General features: G+C 42.8%; 1 protein-coding gene across 2 annotated transcripts; it reads left to right on the top strand.

The window, feature by feature from the left end:
- Positions 1 to 10,953: 10,953 nt before the first annotated feature.
- On the top strand, positions 10,954 to 14,353 carry LOC111247207 (uncharacterized). Of its 2 annotated transcripts, none has more exons than XM_022797870.2 (4): positions 10,954 to 11,486; positions 12,600 to 12,723; positions 13,005 to 13,730; positions 14,152 to 14,353. In XM_022797870.2, exons 1-3 carry the CDS (start codon positions 11,437 to 11,439, stop codon positions 13,617 to 13,619), a joined length of 789 nt encoding a protein of 262 aa, XP_022653605.1. In that variant the 5' UTR covers positions 10,954 to 11,436; the 3' UTR covers positions 13,620 to 13,730; positions 14,152 to 14,353. The 2 variants fall into 2 exon arrangements, with proteins under 2 accessions (XP_022653605.1, XP_022653606.1); XM_022797871.1 differs by lacking the exon at positions 10,954 to 11,486 and adding an exon at positions 11,497 to 11,773.
- The last annotated feature ends 4,160 nt before the right edge of the window (positions 14,354 to 18,513 follow it).

Below are 18,513 nucleotides of genomic sequence, written 5' to 3'. Positions count from 1 at the left end.
CCAGCCTGCATAACGCATTAACCCTCAACCTGCCTGAAATAAAGTAGGAAGCAAGGCCCCCATTTTACTTCACATTGAATATGTTAATGCCGTAAAGCCCGCCAGCAACGATTTAATTAAATACTTTCCGATGAGGTAGTTTACAACATAGAACAGCGGTATCTCGATCAATTTACCTTAGAAATGGTAAACTGACGAGTTGGTAATCGGCACTATTTAATTTCTCTGGCACCAATCGTTATTCGGAACGAATATCTTTCCTCGGATCTAATCAGATCGTCCCGAATATTCAATAAGGGTCCTGGAAAGCGCTGAAATTAGCCTAGCCATCTTATAATAGAGAGGGATGATTACATTTAATGCTGAACTGAGGAACCTGGCTTCACACTCTGTTTCTTAGTCAGTTCAATTAGTCTTCTTTATTACACTGAGCTAACGATTATTATACTAGATAATTCGTACATAGCAACAGATTTTAACACTGTATTAATGGTTTACGTGTTTACATTTCAATAATATTGGATTTTTTCTCTTCAAGAACATGAAACCACCGCTCAATGGTAATGTGGACAAAAATATCTGGTCAATTGCCTTCGGTATTAAGTTATGGTTCGCTTCAGCCGAATTCGTGTTTCTACCACTCACCTGGCCTCGATTGACCCTATAGAATTTTCAAAATGTAATTTCATTCTCCGAGTCAGTGTAAGTGAGGTCGATATATTGTGTGTATGCGTCGACGAAGCAGGCACGACAAATAGTATAGAAGAAACCGAGTATAGCCTTCCTAATCTTTTTGAAACTTAATGATCTTTGATAAGCGTTGATGACGCCGATGATGGTGTTGACAATGGTCGCTGAAAAGAGGAGACGGCGGGGAAATGATTGGCCATACGATAACTGGCGGCGTTCGATCCGCGTGATGGCTATTTCCCTCACTTTCGTGCGTTGCGTCGGTATCGTAGCTCCCCTACAGAAAAGATAGATCTAACGGACTTCAATTCGTGGCCACGAATAGCTCAACGTCGGCTCGCGGAGAAACAACTTTTCGTTGATCAGTGCTGCTCGTTACCGAGTAGAGGTCAGTGTCGAAGGAAACGGAAAAAAGAGAGAAAGGCCCAAGGCCGTCCTTCTCGTTTTTTCATTCTGGATACGAAGTATTCGAGTTGGCTCCACCCCCTGACGGGTCGCGTACCCCGCTTGACGATAACACACATCGGCGCGATACTTACTGTTAGTCATATAGTGCACGATCGCAGTGGAAGGTGAGGCGCGACTAGCAGCAGCATAAACGATGTTTGTATTAGCTAAAGGACGTAGGGGCAAATAAGTTAGGGCAGTTTAGGGCAAAGTGAGACACGGGCTAGATGAAACCAAGGGACTAAGGAAACGCGTTAAAAATTCATTAACCGCTTTTCTCTCTCCTTCCTTTCTTTCTCGGCAGTTGCTTTCCTTCTAATACATTTGACTAGTTCCTATATCTGTCGCTGCTGCTGGCACTGCCCCCGCCATAGTCACTGCTCCCCGTCTCCGCTACCTTCACCTCCACCACTTCCTAAAGCAGTATTGCGCCGGCAGCTGCTTATATCGTCTCCATCAGTACTGACGTGGCAGGCTGGACCAACCAGCAGCTTACCCTAACAACGCCTTAGCGCCCACTTGTTGTGGCCACTGACTGTCTACTACTCCAGCTACAGCAGCGGCCTTACGCTGTGCAGCCTAGACACTTTGGCGGTGAATCTAAGGGGCGCCTAAGCCCGGAGAAAGTTATTAAGGCAAATCCGATGGGGACATCGAGTTCGCATCTGCGAGCGGAAGGTGGACTGGGGGCGGCTTTAGCGGCAACAACAGCGGAAGCGGTGTTCCTTTCCTCTGAGGGCGGTGGCGGCATAAGCCTCAACAGTACTAACAGCATCACCATCAGCTAGTGCAAACAGGACGGACCTCGAGGTAGTGTTTTAAAGCTTTGCCTCCCGTTAGCCTCGTTGAAACACACCAATCCGTCATTCTTCCTACCCGTTTCTACTCGTTGGCACAGGCCAGCCTTGGCGCTCATTGTGGCCGCTTTCCTGAAGTAGGTCAAGTCCATGTTGATAGCAGATAGTCAACGCAATGCGTTGGTGAATCCGATAACTGGGCTAATGGCGGCAACGCCGCTAGAGTCAGGTGGCAGCACGATTAATAGCATTCGCGGGAATGACGACATTTCCGAGTTTGGCCGGTGGTTTAGCGGCTTCCTAGCGTTCGTCTACATATACAACTCTCTCTATCGTCCATGCGATGAAAGTTCGGCGGCCTTCATATGAGGACCTGTGAGAAGGAAAGGCGGAGAGAGAGTGTCTTGACTCGTGTGTGATACATCCACTGGCTGTACGGATAATGGTTTAAGTAGTCAAGATCAGTAAAGACGTGCGCCTCCGCCAAGCATACAGTCATTGTAGGCCAGTGTCGGCGTAAACGGGTATAGATGTCGGAGTAGAGCTGTGTAGTCAAAGCAAAAGAGACCCCTAGTGGCAGCCTCGCTGCGGGTCCTAGGTACTTCTCTACAGCGCCTGCCGCCACCCGCGCCAAGAAAACCAGCCTGGCGTTTTCACAACTTGCCAAGCTAACGAATTGCAAATGTCTTTCTGCGTGCAGCACCACTGGACGGCAAGGCAAGCGTGGTGTCAAAGTTTGCAAGTTCCTGCTCGGCTAAACGCAGCCTCAGTTCGGCTGTTAGACTATCAAACGTCACTCGTTCTCGGTGTGCATTTCAGCCTGGGTAAGAGCGCCTTCGAGGCCACCACTTCGTCTCTAAAACAAAACAGGCCTTGTGAGGATGGATTTACTGGTGCAAGAACCGGACTCATGTGCAACGCTGGATAAACGTGCATTGTGTTCCGGGGGAGGATATGTACATGTAACGTGGCTAGTTGTGCTTTTATAGTTACCGGTGTACTTCAATTGGTCAATCCGCCACGCATTCGTGAAGCGCGGTCATATAGTGAAGTGTTTGTGAGCTAATGTAGCCATATGGACGCCTTGTGGCTGATGCGATTATAAAAGTACATGCAAAAAATGCAGTTGATTGTTGTCATAGTTTTGCATCGCCACTGACACCGTGAAGTAAATATACGCAGGTTTTTTTTTCATACTGACAATGAGTCCAAGAAACGAGTGGGTATATGAAAATGTGATGACGGAACTAATTACCGGTATCACACACGTTGCATGTGCAGCTGTCAAATACCCTTCTAAAATTTCTGTTATGACTGTGTTTCGTGTGACTCTCTTCAAAGGGTCAGACTATGTGTTAGAAATCTAATTCGATTGATTAAAATGTTCCGTGCAAAGACTAGTAAGGTCAACTTTATTCCTGCACTTGGAACGTGTCATGGTTTTCCGGTCTTTTCGACATTACTACGCGAATCCTTGGTCGTGTTCGCTCGACTTCGCACAAAAGTTACGAACTTCCAAGTTCAGAGTGCTCTGCACTTTAAATAATCATTGCAGTTATCTTTATTAAAGCGGATGTTATACTTGAATTGAGAAAGGTTTGATTTGGTGTACTGCTAACTATGGAGAACGATGTACTGGACTACTTGCACCTCTCAACAGTGAGTCATTGTCAAGACGCGAAATGAAAATACAAAGATTTCTTCTTGAACAATGCATCTTCTACGTTATATTCAAAATACAAAGATCTCCTTCATTGCATACTAGGGTAAACAGACACCATCTAATTGAAAGACAGACAACTGTTTACTCGTGTTTGCGGAAAATCCTTTGGAGGCAGTGTGAATATTGTCACATGTCTTTTCTCTGCACATCTCCTGAGCAAGAACGTGCTCGAATATATTCCCAGTGTTTTTAATGGTGTTACGCTTGTAGTATTCGATTATAGTATTCCTATCTTTTTTCGGCCCCTAGCTCCTGCTGTTGTTTCAGTTTCCTTCTGCTTTACAAAGTATGGTATGAACTAAAAATGGCAAATACAAGTCGTTCGAATGTATGCAGGGAATTTTGTGGCTGGGATAGTGGCCATTCGGTTGTACTTTCTTCTGCTCCCAATGGGGTCGGCATTCAGCCTATGCCTTCTGGCGATGCCTTCCATTCGATGGCAAGATAAAAGGCATAGATTTGCGTAAGTTCACAGGCTCGTCTTTGCAGCCACTCCACTGACAACGAATGGATGAAAGAAGCTACTCTTAGACGAGCGCTAGGCATGCACCCTTTCTCGACTGGCTCTGTTTCTAGTAAAACAGGTGCCGGCAGTTTCTGCATTTGGTGCTCCTATACCAACGTCTACCGTTGCTTCGGCAGAACACATTCTCCGCCTGCACGGGGTTTGTTTTTTGACCTCCTTTGTGATTACCGTCGACCTCACCCTATATTTACTCCCTTTCCCCGTTACGGTTATCCTTCTATGGGGAGCAACGCGCGTTAGCACTGTTTCGGTTTTTTATTGGATTTCCCAACTCCTCTTTCGCAGGGGCTCGCTTCTTCCCATTACTTTTTCATTGACTACCTTTCGTTCCAACATGTACCTGCCTGGTATTTGAATAGGCTGTTGAATTGTCGTCGAGCATGTTCTAGCATGAAAATATACACTGGCATGCAAATTTTTTTCCGTATATTTTCCTCCGACGACGAAAACGATAAACAGCGCTGATTTCTTGTGGCCAACTTAACTTGCTTACTTGCTTGCCTATTTAGTTACTTGTCGCGAATCATAACTAAAATCCACTCCTTATTTTTACTTGCCTTCGATTGTTCCAGATCAGCAACTTGGATGGCTATGCTCAGTAACTGTATCGTATCGCTCAGCGATCGCCATCCTGTACAACACTGGACTTTTAGAAGTCATGTGTTTTTTGGAGCTTACCAAGCCAATCGTCCCCGCTATGTCTATGAACAAGTAAGCCAGATTCTTCTAGGCCCGGTGGGTTGATCGATGTGTAGCTACCTTGTGTACGCGTGTTCGCCGATATTTGCCTGGATCTACGAAGCGAGCAGATAACCAATGTTTTTCCGGGGCTGTTCCTGGTATTCACTCGAACGGTACTGCTGCCAGCGAGAGAGTCCGCGTCAAAACTAGCCTGAGTTGGTCGTTATCGTAAACGTCGCGCGAAGCCAAGCGACGCTGCTCGTAGCACTAATATAGGCCAGCGCGGTGGAGGAGGCCGGCCTTCAGAGGGTTCCTTTGAAGTATAGATTGCTTTTCCCTTGCTTTTTCCTTCTGCGTCGTCTACCACCGCCACCTTCAGCAAAAACTGTTTTTCTTTTTCTAACCTGGACCATATCATTCGGTGAAGAGCCACGTTTCCGGCCGAGAATTGTTACGTGCAACGTGCGCTCCTGAACGCGGTGGAGCCACTCAGACCGGTGCACACTATAACTGCTTCACCGTGCGGGACGAGACATGCAAGTTCGTCCTCTCAGGAGTACCCATGAGCAGTCGCAGTCGGATGGCCACACGCCAGCATCTCCACTTACTCAGCCACCCTAGTGCGTGCGTTAAAGTCAGTGTATTGTATGGCTCGTGCAATCTACCAGTTCGTTGAATGTCTAGGTGGTGGTCGCGGCAAAACGCAAGAATACACGATTGACAAAGTGGACTTTTTCTCAGGATATTATGCTTTGATAAATTTCGTTAGTTATTTTTAAATTCTCTTTGCTGTCATGTGTATGGCTAAGACTGATATCTTTCCAATATCTACGCAAATAATGGAAAAAGTTATTCAAAACGTACGCTAGTGAAACAGTAGTTTAGGGCAAAAATGGTTCTTCATATCTATCGTATGAATCATTTTTTTTCATATCTAATATCAAATGGCAATTGGTACCTAGATAAAAGGTAGTGTATGCTTGGAAAGGGTAGCTTCTGATAAAAATATGTGTATCGGATAGGCTTTTAGAAGATATGGTACTCAATTGGCATCCCTTTCACGGGACATATCAAATGCGTTTAGCATTTCCGACGTGTCCCTTACTTACTTACTGATCGAAAGCTGAGAGAGAATCCACTGGCATCCGCTATCTCGGAGAGGTCGTATTTTCTGCTGTCTGATAGTTGGTGTGAAAATCTGATTATCTTATACCAAAGCAAAGATGTATGTAGTTTTTTTTGGCACGTACGACTATAGTCGAGTAACCTCGTAGTGGGTGCTGTTCTCAACGTCTGTTTTCTGGAAGCTGGGACGTGAGTATGCTGGTTTGCTAAAGGAGTCTCGCAGGACCGCAGCTATTGGCCTCGGTGAAAATAGGCTGTTTGAAATAGCTTCTGTGGCCCGGCGCGAACGGGTGCGCAAGCTTAAGTGATTTTCTTACTATGTCGGAGAGGAAAAAACAAATCCATTACTGATTTGATCATTCAGTGGATAGCAAGCGAAGTAAACACAGTGACTGCTCGAAACGGTGCTTTTTGGAAACGCAAATGAGGTTCATGTGTTATCGCTCATATTTCTAACTATAAAATTCAATAAAAGGATACTAAATGATTAACTACGAATGAATAATCCTTTTCAAGGATTCAAGCTGCCTCACCGATTTTTAGCTTGATGTATTAGTACAATATAAACGAGCCTACGCGCTCGGACCAAAGGTTTTCCGTTAGTCGATTTGCTTGCGATGCTGCTTATCAGCTGCTGGACCTCTTTGCTGGCGGTGCAAAGAGTTAACTCGCTATAATAAAACGATCGAAGAATGACTGGCCTAATCATTCTTGTTGTATTGACCCCAACTGATATGTGCATCTCTGCCAACAGAAGGCAGCTGACCATAGGGAAGCAAAGATCGTATTGCCTAAATAGGCTAACGCAAACGAAGATGCTCATTCTAATCGTTCTTGTCCGATCGTCCATATCGGATCTATGTACCGTGATTAAGCGGCGTGAACCAAGAATTGTTGATGTCACTGGCAGCTTCATCGGTCAATGAATTGTTGCAACGTGGATACTGGCATTGATCAGCGGAGGCAGCCAAGTTGATCCTGTTTTTTAGCTCACTGGCTGGATCACTATAGTTAGCTGAGGAAATTACTAATTTATTATCGTGGATCCTGTCAAATCATTTACGCGCCTCTTCTATTGCGATAACTTTACGTCAATATATTTTTGAACCGGTAGACAAAAGTTGCTTTTCTCATATATCGAGTTTATACACGTGCACCGATTGTGCGAGCGTTATATAAACAAAGACAAACTAAAACAATGCACCTTCCTATGATATACAGGTAAGAAAATCTCATGCATGGTTTTGCAATGGAGTGTTCTTTATTGAAGGTAGGGCCTTAAGTAATTTTAATATGCAAAGGTGACAATGAATTGTGATTTTCGTGCGCCTTACTAACGGCACCAAGACAGGCTCAAAATGCTCGACTAACTCTTTCAGTAAAACACGTGAATTTTGCCAATAGACAGCCAACTATAAGGCCGTATAATAATTACTTGATAAACAATACTAGGCATTTTGTGGTGTACTTATTCCTAAGTAGCTTTTATTCACTTGCATAAAAACCGTCGTTGACGTGCTTTTCTCTGTCTGGTACCAAAGTATATATACTCGTGCATTCGAACGCTAACGGAATCCAGTTCATAACTAAAAGCTTGTATTAGCTATTCTATCATCTCAACGTTCAATGAAACATCCTAGATATGTCATAATTAAATATGTTGGAAGATTCTTCGGCCTACTATCAAGGATCAACCTCCTGATGTTGGCATTAAGAGATTTTAAGTACCAACAAAAACTATTTATATAGCTCCTTATCGAGTATGGTACGGAAAGTTTTTACAGTAGTTACGTATGGATCAACCGCGTCAGCAGGGTCACCAGGCGATACTCTCTAAATAGAATTCCTTCCTAAAAATTACGGCGTTTAACCGGAATCTAAAACCGTTTTCTGTGTTTATTTGTCAGGTTGTTTGTGAATTTCAAGGACCCTCACGGTTTGCTGAGAGTACTATAGATCAAGCTGTTTAACGTCACCGCACTTTAAGCACTAAAAACATCGGTACGTTTGTGTGAAAGTAGAGACAGATATCTTTCGGTAAAAGGATAAGCGTCTTAGCCAGTCTATCTTTGGAGGCAATTAAGTCATTGCCTTACGCCTTACGCAGTCATTAATTCCTGAGGTCCAACTATGACAGGTTTTTTGGTGTTGTTGTAGGTCACGCGTCGGTTCGCATAAATGCAATAACATAAAAAGTTCCGATTTAAACTTTGTTTCAGCTGGAACATCAAGAGGCGGTATAGCAGTCCAATAACTGATGTTATTAGGATCACCGATCGCCATCTCGCCAGCGACATCAAACCCCCAATATTAGACCAAAAAACATTCATCTAAACGGAGATTCATGGCAACTTTAGTACTGGTTAAAGCATGCTGTTATATCCAACAGCAAAGCAAGCTAGACGAGAGTCTACCACAGATAAACTATTGCACGATTACGATTGCTCCAAGATTCCCTACGTCATTATTCTTATGTTCGATGATGTCAGCCCACTACATTATGTAGCAACAGCAGCTTGGTCATAAAATAAAAGCGAAGCTAAGTCCGTGATACCGCTTGCCATCTGCACACTAAAAGAAAAAAAAACATGTTTGCTGTAGGTGGAGGTCGGCGCACGGTCTCGTCGCGAGGCTCTCCCAGTCGAACGATTAGCAATCTACTATGCATCGGTTTCGGAGGTGCGGTCAGCGTGATGGGAACCTTCCTCGGCCTGGTCACACATCGGGGCTACTTTGTTCTTACCATTGTCACGGTTACTATTCTAGCCACTATGGCATGCTGTTCCTTACGCAGACACTGGTGTCGTCTGCTCACATCGATAGCACGTCGACAGACGCGTGGCCACGTCAACAAAACATCACCAGGAGTACCTTCAGCTAGCTGTAGTGTATGCAGTTCGACGTACATTCGTATGGAAGCCGTATATGGGGGACGGTCGGTGTCTCTACCCAATATGGTTGCATGGAACTTCCGTGATCATGCTTATAGGCCAGTTACGCGCACTATGTCTGCTCCATGAAACAAAACATTGTTGTAATGATAACAAACGAATAAGTTATTAGCTAGCATCTATACAGTTAACAATAAGTTACTTTGTCGCGATGAATGCAAAATATTCAATATAGTCACTCCTGCAATATCTAGCGCAGCTTGTACCAAAGCCGAAAATAGCTGTTTACGGTCTCGCAGTATTGTACTTAAAACTAGCAGAATAGGATAGGATTTTTTTTTAACTATAAAATATCTGAAGAACAAATCGCCAAGTTAACTTATAATAGAGTAACTTAATTTAAAAGAAATAATGACGAACGAAGTAAAAGCTATTTGTAAATCTGTCTAGTGTACTAAAGGCAACTTGAAATTTTCTTATATTGAGTACAGCCGCTGTATGTGTGGCTAACTTGGATAAAATAAAAACATACTATCTGTAAACCATAGCATAAGGCCACAACAGATCGATGTGTATATGAAAGATATAAAACACAATCAAGTCTCATAGTGACGATAAGGATAGATTTCCAAATCAGCGTCCTCAGCGCAACTGAGTAGTAGCATTAAGTGTGTTATGAAGATTCTGAGCGTTCTTTTAGAGTTCACTGCTTCTGAAGCAGTCTATCAAGCATTTTTATAATTCCAGTAATATGAGTTTTTCAGCAAACTCATATTACTGGAAATTCTTATCTATCTGCAATAATATAAATAATTTACAACGTAACACACAACACATCCATAAATTAGCCAGAAACTCTAATTCTGCTGTGGTTCATAGCTAACGTATTATATCGTGGAATTAAGTCTTCACTTGCAAATTACACGATTCTCTGACGGTGTTGTTTTTTATACTTGTAGGGCACGAGGTACACCACTGTCGCCATGATGGGTGGTGAACTAGCCCTGAAATTACGCTGGAGTAACAGGCAAATAACTAGAAATGACGACTTTAAGCGTGTTCTTTCCTATGTACTTTTCTATACTATATACTTACCTAGCTCATACTATCATTATACTTCCCACTTGCATACATATATATATATATATATATATATATATATAGCTTTTCTAAGTAAATCGAGAAGTGGAGTAAGTACGCTAAGTAGTTGCCCTTTTTTCCTCCACAGAAAAAGCCCCATAGTCACACCGATTTAGATCAGTATCCTAAGAAACTCGAGACAGCCGGCTGCATTGATTGTTGCATTTTTGTCAAGTAGCAGATGGCCCTAATGTGCATTGAAAGTACTACCATCATTTTACCTACAAACCCACTTGACATTGGCGCCCAATTGTATTTCTCTCCAGGGCGCCCCCATTCCTTCACCTGGTCCCCCTCTGGCTGACAATAGAAATTGAACTATGCCTCACATATAGCGACCGCATATTCCAGGCAGCTGGAACACATGACTTATGAAACACTAGTCTTCGCCGACGAAGCCCTTAGACTGTAGGTCTGCTATCGCCAAAAGCTTCCCTGACGATTGTGGCAATGTGTCCTCCGATATTTGCTCACTTTCTCGTTGGTTTTCAACAGTCCACTCTCGGTTCTTGAAGCGTTTGCACTATTCACGTGCTGTGCTTTCGCTTAAGGCCTCCTTGCCTAATGTCTTCGCCTATCTTCGATTGATTCCCGCGGCGCTGTGGCTTTGGAGGAACAAGAGCTTGACTATTGAGCATCGATTTTCGACGCTATAAGATTTTTCCTTCAGCAAACTCAACCGGTTTTCATTCACTGGTTGCTAGAAGAACAGTTAGATTCCATTTGCTAGGAGGCTGAAAATCATAATTTCAAAATTTGCCGGGCTCGCCTGTAATAGCCTAACACAGTACACAGAGCCACAGCCGAGCGAGGCACGCTTCAGTTCTACATAGATTCCAAAACGATATATACACACGCATGTATGTATTGAAACGATATGTTATCCTGAATAACAGAACGAATAAAGTTTGTCTGGGGGGATCCCTTTGTCACACCGTAAACGACTGCTAAGATGAAATACAAGATAAAAGAAATCGACCTTGTGTTTGGGCACTTAACTTGAAAAAATTATGGTATTTATAAGTTAATGTGGTGAACGACTAACACAAAATGATTGCCACTACCTAAGTATGCTACCAGATCGGTGGAACACCGCCGAAGAAGAGGGAAGTATTTTCCGCAGAAGAGGAACGCCGACGACATAGCTACAACGCCCAACGTACGCATAGATGCAAATGTGGCGCCACTGCAGAGCCTACAACGCGCAGTTAACAACCTCTATAGCGGTAATAGTGTCCAGAGGCCTTTATAATGCGTAAGTCGTGAAGCAAGAGGCTCGGAATAAGCCAAGTGCGCATTTTCATTTTTTCATTTGGATAAATGGAATTGAGCTACCGTTTACTGAACGGAAATAACGAGATCATTTTCGAGCGTGTGAATCTGTTATGAACTGAAAAACAACGACGTGATGCCAAAATGGATGGGACTGACAAAATTGAGTGTGAGAACTGTCAAAAAGAAATCAGGTATGAGGAACGCCATGATAGAACGTGCCTTTATCATACCTGTATATGTGAGCGGCGTTTCGCCGTATGTAGGCGACATGACTAGTATTTTCAGCGGAGCCTGAGTCAAAAAAAATAAATGATTTGTTAATGATAAGATCATATGAGGGTTTTTGTGTACCACATACGGAGTATGTGCGGTTGATCTTCGCGCAGTCAAGAGGAACCCAGCAGGTCGAGGATTTCTATCGATCGTCATCTCGTTTATACAACTGAATCTCGACTTTGATAACGCCCAAGCTTTCCTTGTACGTTGTAGGACAAACATTTGCGTGTCGGCTGTACCCATCCCACATGTATTTCTTCTTCAAGACTAAACATTTTTTTGTTTGACGACACTCAGTGACTATAGAAGCATATGAAGCTTACATCGTTTATGGTTCATAAAAATGTCTAGCAGTACAGGGCTTCATTTGCAGTTCGCTTTTTCACGAATGTCAACGAGCGACGACAGTTAACGAAAGCAATTTTAATTAGCTCTGTCTATCTATATTATAATGTCCTAAGAAAGTATGCAGTACTTGCCCACTGCATATGTTCCCCGTAAAGGTACTACAACAGGATAATGTCTATCACACTTATAACTCCGCACGCATCGGCTTCAGTTCCCTAAAAAAAAACACTGCTCTCTATTACGATACTACACAGATCTTCTGAAAATTGTGCGGTATTTCTTGGACAATAAGCTTTCGACATCCTCGTTGGCTCTATCTTTATTTATTAAAAAGGATAATCGGGTTCTAACCCCTACGAGTTGCTTTTAGTAATAACTGCAGTCGTTAGAATTAGAATGAAAGAGCATTTCGCACTAATCTACTTCGCGTCCTTTCTACAATTAGGCCCAGACCAAGTGTTATTTAGATGTTACTACATAGTCGCAAAACATGGGCAAAAAAAGACTGACACGTGTCGGATGCTAACCTTCAAAACCTAAAGCAAAATTTCTCAAAGCGATAAGATCACTTGTGTTAACTTTGCGCTTTCGAATCGAAATATCAATGACGTATTAAAAATACTATGCACCCATGAAAAGGTGGCAAACTAATCTTTTATTTCTCTTCCACTCGTTTACAGTGAATGTATATGCCCTCCATTAGCTTGTCCAGCATGCACACGACTATTCATACCCGAATTGATGAAGGTGCACACGGTCATGTGTGGCAATTCGCAGGAAACCTGTATGTTCTGCGAAAATAAGGTAAAGTCACTACGTCTATGAGTATGCCCAAGAATTCGTAATACTCACATAGTTCAGTTGTCAAACGTATTACTGTCGACATTGCCTCCATTATCGCAGGGAACGTTTAGTGAAAAGAGAACTTACAACACATAACTTCCTTTTTGAACACGTGTTAGCCATGCTATTTTATCTCACGTACACACATATTGTGTGTTCGACACAAGCTGACTAAACACGATCTCTATTGATATAAAATGAATAATGCCGTAATCTCTACAAAAGCATTCTTTTCAAATTAGTACTTTGTGCGCGATCGACCAGTGCACCGAAGGAACTGCAGCGGCTACCGCACATACTGTGCAGAACGCCTATTCTACATAAGAGCAATTGAGCATTGGAAGCCTAACGACAATTTGGTAACAAGTCGATTCGATATTGATGTCCTTATCGAATATACGGGCTCGCTTATTAAACGGATGGATAGGGCGGCGCTCGAGCTGAAACAGCGAAGGCGAGCCCTTATGTATCTTCGCAGAAGGGCGCAAAAGAACAAGTTTATGGTGCCTAATTTTGAGGCGCTTCGCGCTTCAAGCATTTCGCCTATTAATATCTCGGGTTTTCCCACTCTGCCACCGTTACCTCGACCTGTTCAGCCATTCACAGCAGTCAATCCGTCCGGAGCACCTGCAGAGACCACATGTACTGCAGTGGTTCCCTATGTGCCTTTAACTACACTTCCACTGCAGGCTCGATCCGCCACGCTTTTACCGCCACCTCAATCGACGCCGTTCGCATTAGCACAACGACCAACAGCAACAGCGAAGCGTCATACGGTGTACTATACAGGTGCGGTTATGGCCCATGATAGCAACTTCACTAGTCATAACCCTGGAACGGAGGAGGAGCTCTGCTAAATATAATGCCAGATCAGGAAACCTCTACAGGGACCTATTATTTTCAAACGTCTTCGTCCCCATTTTGGAGTTACTTCTGTAAACGAAAAGTCTGGTGGCTAATGGGAAGAGGTACGCATTTTTTCCGTTCGCAGGAAAATGTATGTACACAGATGTGCAAAAGGCTCTTGTACACCAAATGAGACACCTGTTTAGGATGTTTGCAACTGTCCGTTTGATAATAGGATTCATGTCATTTTTATGGGAATTTGATATACTTGAGACGCTCTATTCTTGAGGGGGTGTTTGATCCTTGAAACGATTCCCAAGTCCAATATTCGAATAAACATCGGACTCGGGATCATTCAGGCTTAAATAAGCCTGAATTCTATCGTCTTGGTATCATTAGAACATTATTACTAATAGAAGAAACACATAGGCAGGATGAAACGCAGGCGGGCGAACGTAGGGCAGAATCTTAGAAATTATCTAACAGATGTAAAAAGTGTCAGTTTCTAGAATTGTTAGTAAAGCTGACTTTTTTTGTCCCCAGAGAGGCTCATTTACGAGGATGGAATCGTACGTTGGTAACTAGCGCGGATATCGGTTAACGGATGACTTTCCAACAGAGTAAAATAATCGGACAAAATCAAAATTAATACAATTGATTGGCAAAATTGTTGTTCCGACTAAGCGTTCGAAAGTTTGGTTGCACAAAATTGCACAGAAAATAAACATACGTATGTCACGCCGGACGATAATCTACTAAATCCATAAATCACTTCCAAAAAAAATAACGATATAATAATAACATAAATTGCATCAAGGAAATATGCTTAGTCTTGCTCTAAGGGCGATTCCTTCGTCAAGTACTTGACTTATGTTTGGCGACCGCATGGCGGGCACACTGCTTCTTCAAACTTTTCTTTATTACCATTAGACCGTTAAAAACGAATCCGGCGGACTGCAAAGCTGAAGAATTTTAAGATTAGTAAAACTAAAATGGTAATTTTTTTAAATGCGTCACGGATATTCAAATTTTTACACGCATGTCCCGGCGCTCTGGCAGTCTTCAATTAGCCAGATGTCTACCATTATCACACATAATTTTTCTATTTACGTCACCTCGAAGTAAATTCGTAGTTATATATGCGTGCTTATTAGTTACTCTTTCTAGGGTTGAACTCGAGTGGGTTGAAGCGGACTTTGGATATTTACTCGATCCGAGAAGCAATATAAGCACGACCATGAGATTTGTTCCTGTCACCAGGTAACCAGGCTGGGTCTTAACAATTACCGTGCAAGCTATCTAGGAATCTCTTGAAAAACATGAGATAGGGGCTGCATTCATAACTTTTTTTCCGCAGACACTCACAGAAGCAGACGCCTCTAATGTCCATTGCAAGTACAATATCGCTTTACGTCCAGAGCTACTCTATACAAACCCCGAATTTAATTTCTCTATAGGGTGGTGCTATTGTTTCGTCCGGTATTGCTTCGATGGTCCTGGTGGTAGAGACTGAACCATGTCTCGTCTATAGCGATCGTACGCCCCAGACGGGTTTTTTTGTTGACTCAGGTTTCGCAACTTGCATATGGAATACACCACACGCACCTTCAACTACGCCGGGGTCAATATACGGGGATTCATTTTTATTCAGTTTTCGAACTTAACAGCATTCCTGTTTTCCTTCGGGGTTCGGTTCGGTTTGGTTAATTCGGGTTTTGTCATAAGTTGCATGTAAAATGCCAGTTGTGTGTTTTCGTGAAAAGTCTTTTCAATCGAGCTCCGCCATCTAATACCGTTTTTGCTGGTCAACACTCCACCCTCGATTCTTCAAACGTGTGCACTAGTGAAGTACTGTGCTTTCATTTAACATCTCTTCATCAATCTTCAACAAATTTCTATAGTGCTGTGGCCTTCGAGCACCAACAGTTTGAACCCAAGCGTTGATCTTTTCTTCAAAACTTCTTCGGGAGTAAATTCAGCCGGTTTTCACTCACAAGTTCCTAGACTACCAGCCAAATTTTACCAATTTATTAAATATCGGCGGATTCTCTTACAACAACTAAAAAAAATTTAATAGGCGAATTTGGATTGACTAAGAACTCCTAGAAATCTATTTGGCAAAGGCAATTTAGAATGTAAAAAAACACAGGAAATAAAAAAGGGAAAAAGGAAGAAAAAAAAGAAATAAAAAAAAAAAGGAAAAAAAAAAGGCCTCCTTGTAAAAGTAGATTTAATTGTTCCAGTTAAGTTTTAAATTAGCTCGTGACCATACCTACGATTCCAGCGATAAAATGGTAGCATAGTCAAAGGGCTTTTGGCCTCACGATCCGATTCGTCAGTATATACGTGCTACAACCATTGTAAACGACAATTAAAACAAAGCAGTTACACCTTTATAGGCTACTAATGAAGGTGCAGAAGGCAGGACATAACCTTTTCTACATTTATCTCAAATATCGCACTACAACACACACATATATATATATATATATATATGCACGGATGGATCGGTCGAGTTTCGCGGAACCGGCCTGCTTCCCATACAAGTTTGTTCCTTGCTGTGTTTCCTCATATGTACAGATCTCGTTTTTTTCTCTTTGCCCTGTCATGTGCGATAGTTCGGCAAAAAGTTGAGATCACAAAGCGAATTGCTTACTTGGATAATTCGTGACCACACTTCATGACTTCGGCCGCATCGGCGGTCCCCGCCTATTGCATTAGTGCTCGATCATCATGTTACTTAGCCTGTTTTTCCACGCCATGAATTTTTCAGCAGAATGACCACTTCTCCTAATCGCCTTCTACCGCGAACAAGAAGCATATATACCATCCGCCGGTCTTGAGCTGCGCTGAGGTTTCTCGCCTTCTAACCCTTTTTTGCCTCTTGTCCCGCGCGAGTCCTCAACGACGACGATGACAATTTTTAAATGAGCCCGCCAGATGTCCGAGCGAAGCGGGGATACACCACGGATTCGCGGAAGTGGTGCGTCCATGTCTATTAGAGCGGAAGCAACTTTCTCTGCTACAAGGTCGCTCCACCTAAGCGAAGGTTATTTGTCGGCCACTTGTTTCAAGTTGATGCTGTATCAGGCCACGCTGAGTCAGCAGCAAAACGAAAATTCGCTCAGGCTGCTTTCGATCGTTCAATTCCCTGTTACAAGCATAACGTTATACAGAGAAATAGAGAGCTCTAAAGCTTTACTCATTTGCTAGACGTATTCGAACGAGTCGTTAGATATATCAGGTAGGCAGTGGAACATCAACGAAGATGCAGCGTTTAGCGACGTCGAATGAACACTGCGTAGCTAGATACAGGTGCTGCTGCTTGTGACAAATGAGTCAACGAGCGCTGAAATAACCTAAATGTACAAATATCTTCGTACACGTTATTAGCGAAACGGTATAAGCAGAAATAATCTCACATTTAAGTGTTCGTAGCCAGTCACGTTATAATAAAACCAAAGGGCATCGATTCGCGCGAAGTTTAGAAAATGTGTGACAACTATTGTTGTAGAGTGTGTGTTAGGGGCGTAAAGGTGTGTTAGCACCCAAGCACGTTCCGAAAGGCATGCAAAAATATGGGCTTGCTCTAAATCTACCGACTCAGCCAAAAAGAAAGACATTACGCTTTTCGTACAACTAGTAGATTGTTGGTCTTGTAGGCAATATCCGTCTGTAATAGTATTAATTGCCAGTGCATCCGCAGCCACTACACTCTTCGAGATGGCTAAGTAGTAGGTTCAAACCCCGCCATCGACGTACACTGCACGACAAGTACGATTGAATAAACATGTCGTTGAGCGGGTCCACGAACCTAACTCGTATATAATATTGAGTACGGTTTATTGTGTGGGAGACCGTTTTTCCACTTGTTACTATCGAACCTAGGTATCCCCTCGGCTAGTAAATTAAATGTTATAATGATATAATAAGAAATATATGGTGCATAGCGTGATAAAACGCACGATTACGAAGCTCTGCTGGTTGTGGTGAGAAATTCTGTGGGTAAGGCGCTTTGATTTGATTTGTTTAAGCCATCGAGGTCAGTTCAATTATACTCTATGTATATATGAGATAAATAGATTTTTATAGTATGTGGCAAGCAAATAAAAATATAGTTCGGGAGTAGCTTGTTGTTCATTGGAAAGCTGATGGCTTTCATACGCTTGTTTTTCTTTGTTACTTTCACAGAAAGTAACAAGTTGGTTAGTTACGTGTTTCGAACTTTAATTAAAAGTTGAATTATTTTATAATAAGATTCGCTGTGCTCACTAAAGCTCGAAAGCTGATCCACCACTTCGTGGCGCTGTTCGACTAACCCTTGAACCAAGCGATTATTCACTCTGCCTACGGAAGAGACTTCGATCGTACAAAATCATATGAGCATCTAATCCTTAGTATGGGCTGCGTGAGGAAGGCCAGATAAAGTCGATCACCCATCTCCGGCGGGAGTTAATAGATCTACTCACGCTTTTCCTACTCGGTTTCCTGATGACACATATGTGACGTTAATGCTCAATGGCCTCTTCTATACAACCTAACTGTTTAGTACGTGCCCTCAATTGGGCAACGAACTAAGCAACTTTTCCCCTAGGACATGTAGGTATGATTACTGTAGTTGTGTGTCCTAACGATGTTCGTTTGATGTTTTCCTGACGGTTTGTCACAGGGCGTGTGCTTGTTTCAATGACACCTGACATATTGATGTGAAGAAAAAAAAAATGTGAAGATCAAGGCGTTCATGCGGGTATAGTGTCGAAACTCATTGGGTTAAAGTTCGTTTAGATACCGTGAAAGCAGTTGCCATGATTAATCGTGACATTTTCCATAAGGAAAGTCTTGCCTCGATGCGGGAGCCTGAGTTCGAGCATATTTGCATGAGCTCTGAAATGCGTCGGTTATGAG

Source organism: Varroa destructor, unplaced genomic scaffold, assembly GCF_002443255.2.
Source record: "Varroa destructor unplaced genomic scaffold, Vdes_3.0 BEIS01000003.1, whole genome shotgun sequence".
In the NCBI taxonomy this organism is placed as follows: Eukaryota; Metazoa; Arthropoda; class Arachnida; order Mesostigmata; family Varroidae; genus Varroa; species Varroa destructor.
Note: the sequence above shows the minus strand (reverse complement) of the source record. Positions and strands in the feature narration are given on the sequence as shown.